At 38.4% G+C, this 14,514-nt stretch overlaps 1 protein-coding gene across 2 annotated transcripts in view; it reads right to left on the minus strand.

The window, feature by feature from the left end:
* ESYT2 (extended synaptotagmin 2) overlaps positions 1 to 14,514 on the minus strand; it is a 193,686-nt gene that overhangs the window by 12,810 nt on the left and 166,362 nt on the right. For both annotated transcript variants that reach the window (XM_003410692.4, XM_023548763.2), the window contains one exon: positions 868 to 1,017. In XM_003410692.4, coding sequence (XP_003410740.1) covers positions 868 to 1,017 — 150 coding nt within the window. The remainder of the gene's footprint in view (positions 1 to 867; positions 1,018 to 14,514) is intronic.

The raw sequence follows: 14,514 nt of genomic DNA on the forward strand, positions 1-14,514 counted from the left end.
TGGAGGGCTTGAAAAATTTTTTTTGGCTTTTATAAAATAATGCTGTAGGAAATATCTTTATGCCCACAACTTCCTCACATTTTATTATTATTACCAAAAGTCAGATTTCCAGAAGAAGGGTCTCTGGTTCCGGGGGCCCTATGATTTATGGCTCAGGAATACTGCAGTCCTTTCTGGGAAGGCTGCAGTAATGCTCTGTGTCTTGACAAGATGCAAGACCATTTTCACCGAACTCTTGACAGAACAGGTCTATCACAAATTTTTTAAGTTAGTTCCTCCTTTTAATTTGCATTTTTTTCATTAGTCAGTTTTAACATTTTCCCATATGTATGCCAATTTTGTTTTCAACATTTCCTTAGGTATTTAAACAATTAATCATGTCTAGTTTGGAAAAAGGAACTTTTCTTCCTATAAATTCTACTAGTGTGTAGATTTTTTATTAAATATTCTCTCCTCAATGACTTTTGAAAATTTAGCCTTAAAATAAAACTCTGTTGGTACAGACAGCAATACTTTCTAAGTCAAAAGATAAAAAAATGATTGGTCAGACTCACATGAAAGTACAATGAATAATTCTGGGTTCACTCATGAGCAATCCGGAGACATTACTTTTGTTATACACTTGCATCCAAGCCTTAATCATCTCTCACCTAAGCTCCTATATTATTCAGCAGTATTTTCCACTCAAAACCGAACAGCTTTCTTGGCAATCTGTAACACTGTCACCATCATTTTAATCAAATTATCTGCTCCTTGTGATCATGGCCATATTTCTATCTCTGAATCAGTATCAACAAGCACCACCTATTAGTAGCCCATTTCCTCTCCCACCCCCTACTATTTTTATTGCAAAAGACTATGAAATACCCTGAGGGCAATCTTCATTTTTATAGTGCTGTTTGGACCTGAATTACTAAGTTGGAACCGTTGGTTCATGGTCATATCATCGCTTGCGAGCAGCTGGCTGAGAGGGATCTTCAGATTTCCTAGGGAACACTGATGCTGTTCATCCTTGACCTGTAAAAATCAGGGTAGAAAACATGCATAGCTATGAGGCTGAAACTCATGGAAAATGTAGAAAGGTCTAGAAAATTAGTCTTTAAAAAATATATGTCACCCATAGTCTTTGAAATAGTATTTCCATAAATGATTAACACAGTACAAAGCTTCCTTAGGAAGACATAAAACATTATGACACGCAAAGAAACTCTATGTCATATGTATATCTCTTATGTTCTTCTTACACAATAACAAGCAAAACAAAGAATACCATGTTTTATGAATTAAGAGAAACCTGAGCTAAGAGGCAGTAATTTATACAAATCTGAAGAGTAAAAAAAGAGATTTGTCTTTTAAACTCAATGAAGTGGTGGCAATAAATATTAGTAGTGATATATAAAGTTTCTACTGGTAACACCCATTTGTGGAGAAAAATCATTTGTAAGTGTCTTTTAAACCTTCCCTATTCAAAACTGACAGGGTTAGAAATGTATATTATCTGTTTTAAATGAACAAGCTTAATTTACCATGCACGTTAAATGCTTTTTCATGAATAATAACCTTCATTGTTACCTCTGTAACAAGAATTATTCCTCTCAGATGGCTGTAATACAAAACAGTTTAATCGAATAGAGGAAGAACAACTCTGGAGGTTCCACGGCCTAGTCAAAAATGGTCACATAATTACACATGAGAATCTAAAAGTCTGATTACTTACTTCTTTTTCAACTTTAGTAACAAAAGCATCTTTAAAATGAAATAGCTACAATAATGTTTACAAGAACCTTAGAAGTTATTTTTTTAAATCCATCATCCACGAACTACAGATTACTTTAATAACAGTACAATTTTACAAAGGAAAAATTAGCTATACAAAATACAAATTATGTTGGATAAAAGGGAATGCAAAAATACTAAACAGCAAACACAGAAGGAATGAAATAGGGCTGGGCATGCCTGGCACTGACAATAGGCCAGTGACCAGGTGCCCTGCCAAGGCACTATCTGAGAATAAGGCAATGAATCTCATCTGTGGAACCCAGACTCTCTCTGGACTAAGGAATGGAAGTTAGGGTCATATAAGCTAAACAGAAAACAAAGGAACTCAAGATTTTCAAAGATTTATGTTGGAAAACAGGTAAAATGTTATATAAAAAAGACAATTACAATTACTTAGACTAACATGTTTAATAAGGCTACCACCAAACGACTTCAAAAGCTGTTTGAATCACTTAAAATAGAGAATCTTTAAGTTATAACATAAGAAGAGGATAAAATATACAACCATTGAGAGTAGCAGGTATACAGCCAAGATGCTCCCTCTGACTCAGGCTGAGTATGTCATTTATACATACTTACATATTTTTAAATAGGCAAAGAGAAGACTTCTACCTCTGACCATAATGGATTAATAGAACCAAATTTACCATCTGTTAATTGCTTGAATTGTGTCCCTCCCCAAATTTATTTTGAAGCCCTAACCCCTGGTACTTGTGAACGTGATCTTTTTTGAAAACAGGGTCTTTGAAAATGTTATCAGTTAACACGAGGTCATATAAGAGTATGGTGGGCCCTAACCCAATCTGAGCGGTGCCCTTATAAAAGAGAAGAGACATAGAGAAACACACAGAGCGAAAACAGCCATGTGACAAATCCTCAATCATATGAAAAACCTACAGCTGATGTGAGAGTTAGGGATGAAACATTTAAGGCTTTCCCCTTAAAGTAGAGAATGAGGCAGGTATTGTACTAGAGATTCTCGGCTGTACAATAAAAAAAAAAAAAGGAAATAAAAGGCATCCAGGTTGGAAACAAAGAAGTAAAATTGTCATTATTAGCAGACAACATGATTGTTCATGTATAAAATCCTAAGGAAATCACAAAAAAGCTACTACAGTAAATGAGTTCAGCATAGTTTATGATATGACATCTATATACAAAAATCAATTATATTTCTACATACCAGTAACAAATCACTAGAGACCAAAAATTAAGAAAAAACAAAAAACCATTTATGCAGTGGAGCCAATATGGCACTATAGACAGAAGCACCACACTGTCCCTCTGCAGCAAAGACCTGAAAAACTAAGTATAACAGAGACAAACATCAATCCTGGAACCCTAAAATTCAAATGAAGAGGTAAAGAACTCAACGAAGCACTAAACGGAATAAAAAACTGACAGAGAACAGATAGCAAGGAGACAAATGGAGTGGAGTCCCTTATCAGCTAACACAGTGTGGATTTACCATCTTAGTCTCCTGTTGGAGACTGGAGGACAAGGAGTACAGGAAGGCAGCTTCACAGACAGAGCACCCAGCAATCAGCAAAACACGCTTTCTTACCTCCCATCCTTCTTACCTCTGCTTGGCCTCTGCTGCTTCCCATCAGACCACTGTTGCTTGGCTGGAAGCTCCATGCTGCTTGGATTCACTCCACCCACACTGGCCGACTCCTTCAGTACCGTTTCTTTGTTGCTGGTGTTGCTTTTTTCAGCTTCTTATGGTTTCTTCCCTCTCACCTCCACCCCCTCCTTTCTCTCAAACACTTGGCTCCATGTTCTATCTTTGATTCTTCTCCATAGACTGTGAAGTACTGCTTGGCTGGAGAGCTGCTTTCCCGGTCTGTGCTGCTATGCTGGTGGGATACCTGGTGTCCTTTTTTTTTCTTCCTTTTTGTTTTTCTTCATTTCTCGGTTTCTCGTCTCTCTTTACTTACCTTTTTTTCCTGTCTCCTGAACACCTAGTGCTGTGTGTCATCTGCACCCCTTCTAGCAGGGCTGTATTGCGTGACTTGAGAGCTGCTTCTCCGGTCTGTGAAGTCGCTCCAGTAGCATTCCTGGGGGCATTACTTTTTTTTTCTTCTGTCCTTTTTAGTTTTCATCATTTCTCAGTATCTTGTTGGTCTGCACCTACCTTCTTTTCCTGTCTCCTGAATATCTGTCGCCGTGTGCCATCTCTGCCCCTTCTAGCCAGTCTGTACTGAGTGGCTTAGGAGCTACTTCCCTAGTCTGCGTGATTGCACTGGTGGGATTTTTGGAGACATTTCTTTCTTCTCAATTTTTTACTTTTATTTATTATTATTATGTTATTTCTCCTTGTTCTTTTCCTTCATTTCTAAATTTCTCATCTCTCCACTCCAATGAGAGGCTCCCTCAGCACTATTTTTTTTTTTTTTTTTGGCTCCGATTTCTATCTTCTCTCTCTCTTCTTTTCCATACCTGACTTAGCTCTACATATCACAACCTCCTCACTTCCTCCTGTCTATCTGCACCACGTGCTGAACATTGTAACCCCAAACAGCATAGGCACGGCCTACCAGAACCTGCCCTGTACCGAGGCCTGCGCTGTCAGACCCAATACAAGTACAAACAACCCATCCCAGCCCTTCACCTTCAGCTGGACTTGCCGCGCTGCTCCAGACCTGAGCAGCTGGCCCTGCCCATTGGACAAAGAGGTGGAAAGTATCCTGACCACAGATGAGCAAACGAAAAAGAACACACAACCCACCTGCTTGGACATAACCAAATAAAACAAAAATCAGGTGAAACAAACAAATCTACAATCAATAAACAAAAAAAATAAGTAATGAATGACCTGAAGACAGCAAATGATAACAAAACATAAAATCAAAACAGGATGGTTCCAGTAGGTGTCCAAAATAAAACACCAGATGACTTTCCAGTAGAAGAAAAGGCACTAGAACTACCTGAAAGGGAATTCAAATCTCTATTATTCAGAGCTATCCAAGAGTTGAAGCAAAAAGCAGATAAAAAAGAGGAAAATTAGACAAATTCAAGGAAAAGGCAGACAAATTCTTGGAAAATGCAGACAAAACAATGTGAGAATTCAGGAAGAAAATGTCAAAATAAATTCACAACTAGAAATCATACAAAATCAACAATTAAAATCCAAAAGATAAAGAAGATTTCAGAAATGGACAGCATCATAGGAGGTCTGAGGTGCAGGTGTGAAACAATGGAAGACAGGATCAGCAAAACTGAAAACAAATACTTGGAAAATACTTTGAAGATAAATCAGAAAAAAGTTATGAAAAATGAAGAAACCCTGAGATTGATGTGGGATAAAATCAAAAGCAAAAACATGCAGGTGATCAGAGTTCCAGAACAGGGAGAGAAAACGGAAAACACAGAGAGGATCATTGAAGAGTTGCTGACAGAAAACTTCCCTAATACCATGAAAGATGAAAAGCTGACCATCTAGAAGCTCAACGAAACCCATATAGGACAGACCCGAAAAGAAGATCACCAACGAATATCATAATCACAATTGCTAAAATAAAAGACAAAGAAAGAATCTTGAGAGCAGGTCAAGAAAAAAACAAAAAGTCACATATAGAGGGGAAACAATAAGACTAAGCATGGCTTATTCGGCAAAAACCACGCGGGCAAGAAGGCAATAGGATGGCATATATAAAATCTTGAAAGAATAAAAATTGCCAACCAAGAATAATATGTCCTGCAAAACTCTCATTCAAATATTATGGTGACATTAGGACATTTCCAGATAAACAGAAATTAAGGAGATATGTAAAAATCAACTGAAAGTTACAGGAATTATTAAAGGGAGTCCTTTGGTTTGAGAACAAACAATACATCAGACCATTGCCTGAATCTAGCATGCAACCCAGGAAATTAACTGTCAAGGACCATTCAAAACTAAAAGAGTTACAACAGGGAACCAGAGAGGTTAATTTGTAAATGACAATAACATCAGAACAATAAAAGAGGGAATGAACGGTGCAGGTACAGAACTTTCTAATGGAGAGGAAGGCAAGGCAATACCAAGTAATAAAAGACTGGCTCAAACCTAGGAAGGTAAGGGTAAATTTCAAGGAAACCACAAAGAAAGTTAACACCCTTCCTCATTAAAATAAAGAAGAAAAACATAAAGTCTCAGTAAAAACAAATTCTATAAAAACAAAAGAAATGAAAAACAAAAATCCACAAACAAAAGGAATTCAGCATAGGAGAGTAAAAGGAACAAATAAAATGTCAGTGCCACAACAAAAGCACTACAAAATGACAGCAATAAACTCACACCTATCATAATTACACTGAAGGTAAATGGCCTGAATGCACCTATAAAGAGACACAGAGTGACAGAATGGAATAAAAAAACAGGATCTATCCATATGCTGTCTGCAGAGACATACCTTAGAAACAAAGACACAGATTTGTTAAAAATCAAAGGATGGAAAAAAATATATCAAGCAAACAGCTACCAAAAAAAAACAGAAGTGGCAATACTAATCTCAGATAGAATAGACTTTAAAACAAAATTCACCATAAAAGACAAAGAAGGGTATTATATAATGACTAAAGAGACGAGCCATCGTGAAGACATAACCATAATAAATATCCACACACCCAATAACAGGGCTCCAAAATATATAAAACAAACTCAAACAGCACTGAAAAGAGAAACTGACAGTTCCACAATCATAGTAGGAGACTTTAACACACAACTCTTGGTAAATGACAGAACATCTAGAAAGAAACTCAGCAAAGATACAGAAGATCTAAAGGTCATAATCAGCCAACCTGACCTCAGAGACATATATAGAACACTCCACCCAACAGCTGCAAAGTACACATTCTTTTCCAATACATATGGAACGTTCTCCAGAATAGACCACATCTTAGGCCACAGAGCAACCGTCAACAAAATCTAAAACACTGAGATAATACAAAGTATCTTCCCTGACCACAATGTCATCGAAGTAGAAATTAACAACAGGAAGAAGAAGAAGGAAAAAAAAAAATCAATCACATGGAAACTGAATAACACCCCACTTAAAAACCACTGGGTAATAGAAGAAATCAAAGATGAAATAAAAAAATTCTTAGAATCAAATAAGAATGGAAACACATCATAACAAAACCTTTGGGACACAGCAAAGGCAGTCCTCAGAGATCAATTTATAGCAATAGATGCACACATCAAAAAAGAAGGGACAAAATCAAAACATTAGCTACAAAACTTGAACAAATAGAGAAGAGCAAACACACACACACACGCACACACACAGAGCCAGCCATCAGAAGAAAGAAAATAATAATGATCAGAGCAGAAATAAATGAAACAGAAAAACAATAGAAAGAATCAACAAAACCAAAAGTTGGTTCTCTGAAAAGATCAACAAAACAGACAAACCGCTGGCCAAACTGAAAAATGAAAAAGAGGAGAGGACGCAAATAACCCAAATGAGAAATAAAATTGGGGCCATTACAACAGACCCAAGTGAAATTAAAAGGATCATAACAGAGTATTATGAAAAACTATACTGCAACAAACTTGAAAACCCAGAGGAAACGGACAAATTTCTAGAAACACACTACCTCTCCAAACTATCACAAAAATGATGTTGAAAATCTGAACAGACCCATAACAAGAGAAGAGATTGAAAAGGTAATAAGAAAAAACTCCCAACAAAAAAAGTCCTGGCCCAGATGGCTTCACTGGAGAATTCTACCAAACATTCAGAGAAGGGCTTACAAACAGTTCTACTCAAGCTATTTCAGGATATAGAAAAGGAAGTGATATTTCTGAATTCATTCTATGAAGCCAGTATTACCCTGATACCAAAACCAGGCAAAGACACCACAAAAAAAGAAAATTACAGACCAATATCTCTCATGAATATAGACGCAAAAATTCTCAACAAAATTCTAGCCTATAGAATTCAGGATCATTATCAAAAAAATAATATATCTTGACCAAGTAGGATTCATACCAGGTATGCAAGGATGAGTCGACATTAGAAGATCAATCAATGTTATCCACCACATAAACAAGAGTCACATGATCATCTCAATTGACACAGAAAAGGCATTCAACAAAGTCCAACACCCATTTCTGAAAAAAAAAAACCTCAATAAAATACGTACAGAAGGGAAGTTCCTCAACATATTAAACGGCATCTACACAAAACCAACAGCCAACAGCATTCTTAATAGAGAGAGGCTGAAAACATTTCCCTTGTGAAAAGAAACAAGACAAAGATGCCCTAAATCATCACTCTTATTTAACATTGTGCTGGAAGTCCTAGCTAGAGCAATAAGGCAAGAAAAAGAAATAAATGACATCCAAACTGGTAATGAAGAAGTAAAACTGTCTGTATTTGCAGATGATATGATACTACACATAGAAAACCCAAAAGACTCCACAAGAAAACTATTGGCACTAACAGATTCAGCAGAGCAGCATGTTATAAGATAAATATACAAAAATCAGTTGGATTTCTGTACACCAATAAAGAGAACGAACGATGAAAAGGAAACCAGGAAAAAAATTCCATTTATAATAGCCCCTAAAAAAATAAAATACTTAGGAGTAAATCTAACCAGGGATGTAAAAGACCTATACAAAGAAAACTACAAAACACTACTGCAAGAAACCAAAAGAGATACACATAAACGGAAAAACATATCATGCTCACAGATAGGTAGACTCAACATTGTGAAAATGCCAATTCTACCCAAAGCAATCTAAAAATACAATGCAATTCCGATCCAAATACCAACAACATTCTTTAAGAGATGGAAAAACTAATCATTAACTTTACATGGAAAGGGAAGAGGCCCCAGGTAAGTAAAGCACTATTGAACAAGAAGAATAAAGTAGGAGGACATCCCTACCTGACCTCAGAACCTACTATATAGCTACACCAGTCAAAACTGCCTAGTACTAGTACAAGGACATATACATTGACAAATGGAACGGAATTGAGAACTCAGATGTAAACCCATCCACCTATGGTCACCTGATCTTTGACAAGAGCCCAAAGTCCATTAAATGGGGAAAAGACTATCTTTTCAGCAAATTGTGCTGGCAAAACTGGCCATCTGCAAAAAATTGAAACAGAACCCATACCTCACACCACACACAAAAACTAATTCAAAATGGAAAAAATACCTAAATATAAAACCGAAAACTATAAAGTAGAAGAAAAAATAGGATCAACACTAGAGGCTGTAACACACAGCATTAACAGGATACAAACCATAACTAACAACACACAAACTCCAGAAGACAAGCTAGATAACTGAGATCTTCTAAAAATTAATCATTTATGCTCATCAAAAGACTTCACCAAGAGTAAAATGAGGGGGCGGGGCCAAGATGGCTGACTAGGCAGACGCTACCTCGGATCCCTCTTGCAACAAAGACTCGGAAAAACAAGTGAATCGATCAAATACATGACAATCTACGAACCCTGACCATCAAACACAGATCTAAGGAGTTGACCTGAGTTTCAGGTGAGCGAAAAGCTGCGCCCTGAACCAGCAACCACTTCTGGAACCTGCGACCCACCCCACAGCCTTGAGCCCCCGCGGTTCCCTGGTGCTGAATGGCGGGGCTGATTGCAGCTTGCTGAGGGGGAGCAGGCACGGGACACAGCCCTAACCCCTAGCCCCCTGGGGTAACCTCCGTAGAGACTCAGCCAGCGCAAGCAGGCTGCACACTGATGGGGCTAACAAGAGAACGAACAACCACGGGGAAGCAGCGACTGTTTTTGGAGCCTGGAGCCAGCGTCCCAGTCAGAAAACCTTGGTGCCGGGCTTTGGACTGGGCGCAGAGGAGCTGAGCACGGCATCCTGAGATGGCGCAAACACTGGGCACAGCCCTAGCCCCCTGAAGTGACCCTGGGGGAAGCCCAGCTGGTGCAGGCAGACAGCGCAGCGACAAGGCTTACAGGAGGAGAAGTCACTGGGAGGCAGTGACTAATTCTGGAGCTGGGAGTCCGGCATCCCAGTCGGGGAACCTTGGAGCTGGGTTTTGGACTGGGAGCAGAGGAACTAACCAAGGCTTCTGGGACAGCACAAGCACAGGACGCGGGCCTGATCCTCGGGGGAAATCTCTACCCAGCCAGCGCACACAGTCGACATGCCCCTTGGGAATCTCAGATAAAACAGTCATCCCAAGCAAGATAAGTAACTTTGTCTATATTCCTACCTATCTGATCCCTCCTCTCCCCTTCCCAGGTGGCTTCATTAACATTGGAATTTCCTGGGCCAGAGAGTGAAGTGCTCTGTGGTTTTTTTTTTTCTTTGTTTGTTTTGTCTTTTCCTAACCCATTCTTCTGGCCTGAGAGAAGCAGCTACAAAAAACCCAGGGACCAAGAATCCTTCCCTGACTTCCCAAAATTGGACTAAAAATACAGAACCAGCTCCAGCCAAGCATTTGTGATCCACAGTCTTGGGCTTTCATCCCTACAGGGAACAAGGTGGCTATTATAATGCAAAGGCAATTCTGATAGTGATCTGACTGTAATCGTTTTAGCGGATTACTGGAAAGACAAGTTTCCCAGGTCTGATATCTCTGCTTATTCAACAGAGCCCTCACTGACCCACAACGGGGAACTGAGGGCTGAAGCTCCACCCAAACCACCTAACCTCCTGCCATAGGGGTCTGAGGATAATGACATGTACCAATCTGTAGAGGTACATGCATTGGGTGCCTAAGGTACAGCTGCAGAGTCCACCCACCAAAGTGCTTTAGGAATAGAGACACGCCTACCTCCCTGGCACTTGGGGGAAGCCTGTCAGCATCCTGCCCTCCCTGGAATGTGAACCCCTGCTGCTACTAGAATCTGGTGCACACAACTATCACTACTACTCCTCTAAGCAAATAGGTGACAGTCTAACCCACACACTTGGTGACCCAAAATGAGATTCTACTCAAGAATAGTGAATGGACTCTTAGGCTTATATTTCTGGTAACGGCCCAAACCAGCTGGTAAGAGGACATAAGTGATTCAAAGCCTACAACAATCAAGACAGCGCAATCTAGTAGTCCATCTACGTATATTGAGAGAAAATAAAACAAGATAAGACTCAGTGAGCAAATATAAAATAAATCATTACAATATCTTATAGATGGCTCGGAGACAACAGTCGATATCAAACCACATAAAGAAGCAGACCATGATTGCTTCTACAACTCCCCAAATTAATGAATCAAAATCTTTCCCAAATGAAGATACAATCCTGCAATTGCCAGATACAGAATATAAAAAACTAATTTACAGAATGCTTCAAGACATCAGGGATGATCTCAAAAATGAAATAAGGCAATCTACACAAAAAGCCAAGGAACACACTGATAAAGCAGTTGAAGAAATCAAAAAGACTATTCAAGAACATAGTAGAAAAATTAATAAGCTACAAGAATCCATAGAGAGACAGCATTCAGAAATCCAAAAGATTAACAGTAAAATTACAGAATTAGACAACTCAATAGGAAGTCAGAGGAGCAGAATCGAGCAATTGGAATGCAGAGTGGGGGAGTTGGAGGATAAAGCAATTGACACCAATATAGCTGAAGAAAAATCAGATAAAAGCATTAAAAAAAAATGAAGAAACCCTAAGAATCATGTGGGACTCTATCAAGAAGAATAACTTGCGTGTGATTGGAGGTCCAGAACAAGGAGGGATAACAGAAAATACAGAGAGAATAGTTGAAGATCTGTTGGCAGAAAACTTCCCTGACATCATGAAAGATAAAAGGATATCTATCCAAGATGCTCATCGAACCCTATATAAGATTGATCCAAAAAGAAAATCACCAAGACATATTATCATCAAACTTGCCAAAACCAAAGATAAAGAGAAAATTTTAAAAGCAGCCAGGGATAAAAGAAAAGTCTCCTACAAAGGAGAATCAATAAGAATAAGTTCAGACTACTCAGCAGAAACCATGCAGTCAAGAAGGCAATGGGATGACATATACAGAGCACTGAAGGAGAAAAACTGCCAGCCAAGGATCATTTATCCAGCAAAACTCTCTCTCAAATATGAAGGTGAAACTAAAACATTTACAGATAAACACAAGCTTAGAGAATTTGCAAAAACCAAACCAAAGCTACAAGAAATACTAAAGGAATTGTTTGGTCAGAAAATCAGTAACATCAGATAACAACACAACACAAAGACACAGAACAGAACATCCTGATATCAACTCAAATAAGGAAATCACAAAAACAAACCAAGATTAATTTTAAAAAGGAAAAAATGCTCAAAATAGCGAATCACTGAAGTCATTATGTAAAAGATCACAATAATCAAAAAGAGGGACTAAATACAGGAGGCATAGAAGTGCCATATGGAGAGGAAAACAAGGCGATATAAGATGATACAAGTTAGGTTTTTACTTAGAAAAATAGGGGTAAACATTAAGGTAACCACAAAGAGGTATAACAATTCCATAACTCAAAATAAAAACCAAGAAAAACATAACGACTCAGCAAAGATAAATTCGACTACCATGAAAATGAGGAACACACAATTTACAAAGAAAAACGTCTCAGCACAAAAAGGTAAGTGGAAAAATGAAATTGTCAACAACACACACAAAAAGGCATCAAAATGACAGCACTAAACACATTCTTATCTATAATTACACTGAATGTAAATGGACTAAAAGCACCAATAAAGAGACAGAGAGTCTCAGACTGGATAAAGAAACACGATCCATCTATATGCTGCCTACAAGAGACACACCTTAGACTTAGAGACACAAACTTAAACTCAAAGGATGGAAAAAAATATATCAAGCAAACAATAAGCAAAAAAGAAGAGGAGTAGCAATATTAATTTCTGACAAAATAGACTTCAAAGTTAAATCCACCACAAAGGATAAAGAAGGACACTACATAATGATTAAAGGGACAATTGACCAGGAAGATATAACCATATTAAATATTTATGCACCCAATGACAGGGCTGCAAGATACATAAAACAAACTTTAACAGAACTGAAAAGTGAGATAGACACCTCCACAATTATAGTAGGAGACTTCAACACACCACTTTCGGAGAAGAATAGGACTTCCAGTAAGAAGCTCAATAGAGACACGGAAGACCTAATTGCTACAATCAACCAACTTGACTTCATAGTCGTATACAGAACACTCCACCCAACAGCTGCAAATATACTTTTTTTTCTAGTGCACATGGAACATTCTCGAGAATAGATCACATATTAGGTCATAAAACAAACCTTTGCAGAATCCAAAACATCGAAATATTACAAAAGAGTAAAATGAATACCTACTGGCTTGGAAAAAATTTTTGGCTATTACAAATCTGACAAAGGTCTAATCTCTACAATCTACAGGAAAATCCAATAGCTCTACAACAAAAAGACAAATAATCCAATTAAAAAACAGGCAAAGGAAATGAACAGACACTTCACCAAAGAAGACATTCAAGTAGATAAAAGACACATGAGGAAATACTCACGATCACTAGCCATTAGAGAAATGCAAATCAAACCACAACGATCTCGCCCTGGCATACTGCCTCAAATAAAAAAAACAGGAAATAACAAATGCTTGAGAGGCTGCAGAGAGACTGGAACTCTTAGGTACTGCTGGTGGGAATGCAAAATGGCACAACTATTTTGGAAAACAATACAGTGCTTCCTTTGAAAGCTAGAAACAGGAATACCATACTATTAAGCAATCCCACTCCTAGGAATATATCCTAGAGAAATAAGAGCCATCATTCAAAGAGACATATCCAGGCCCATCTTCACTGCCCCATTATTCATAATAGCAAAAAGATGGAAACAACCTAGATGCCCATCAACTGATGAGTGGATAAACAAACTATGGTACATACACACAATGGAGTACTATGCAACAATAAAGAACAATGATGAATCTGCGAAGAATCTCGCAACATGGATGAATCTGTAGGGCATTATTCTGAGTGAAATAAGTCAATCACAAAAGGACAAAATATTGTATGAGACCACTACTATAAAAACTCATGAAAAGGTTTACACACAAAAAGAAATAATTTTTTTTGATGCTTATGAAGGAGGGGAGGAGCGGGGATGGAAAAACACTAAATAGACAATAGATAAGTGGTAATTTTGGTGAAGGGTAAGACAGTACACAATACTGGGTGAACCAGCACAACCTGCAGAGGGCAAGGTCATAGAAGCTCCATAGACATATCCAAACTTCCCGAGAGACTGAATTGCTCGGCTGTAAAGAAAATGTTCTACATTCTACTTTGGTGAGTAGCTTCAGGAGTCTTAAAAGTCTGTGGCCATCTAAGATATGAAGAAAACTAAAGACACAGGGAAAGATTATTCCAAAGGACTAATGGACCACAACTACCACGGCCTCCACCATACTGAGTCCAGTACAACTAGATGGTGCCCAGTTACCACCACTGACTCCTCTCACAGGGATCTCAATAGAGGGTCCCAGACAGAGCTGGAGAAAAATGTAGAACAAAATTCTAACTCGCAAAAAAAGACCGGAGTTACTGGCCTGACAGAGACTGAAGGAACCTAAGAGTATGGCCCCTGGACACCCTTTTAGCTCAGTAATGAAGTCACTCCTGAGTTTCACCCTTTAGCCAAAGATGAGACAGACCCATAAAACAAAATAAGACTAAAGGGGCATTCCAGCCCAGGGGCAAGGACTAGAAGGCAGGAAGGGACAGGAAAGCTGGTAATAGGGAACCCAAGGTTGAGAA

This window comes from Loxodonta africana, chromosome 4 (genome assembly GCF_030014295.1).
Source record: "Loxodonta africana isolate mLoxAfr1 chromosome 4, mLoxAfr1.hap2, whole genome shotgun sequence".
Taxonomy (NCBI): Eukaryota; Metazoa; Chordata; class Mammalia; order Proboscidea; family Elephantidae; genus Loxodonta; species Loxodonta africana.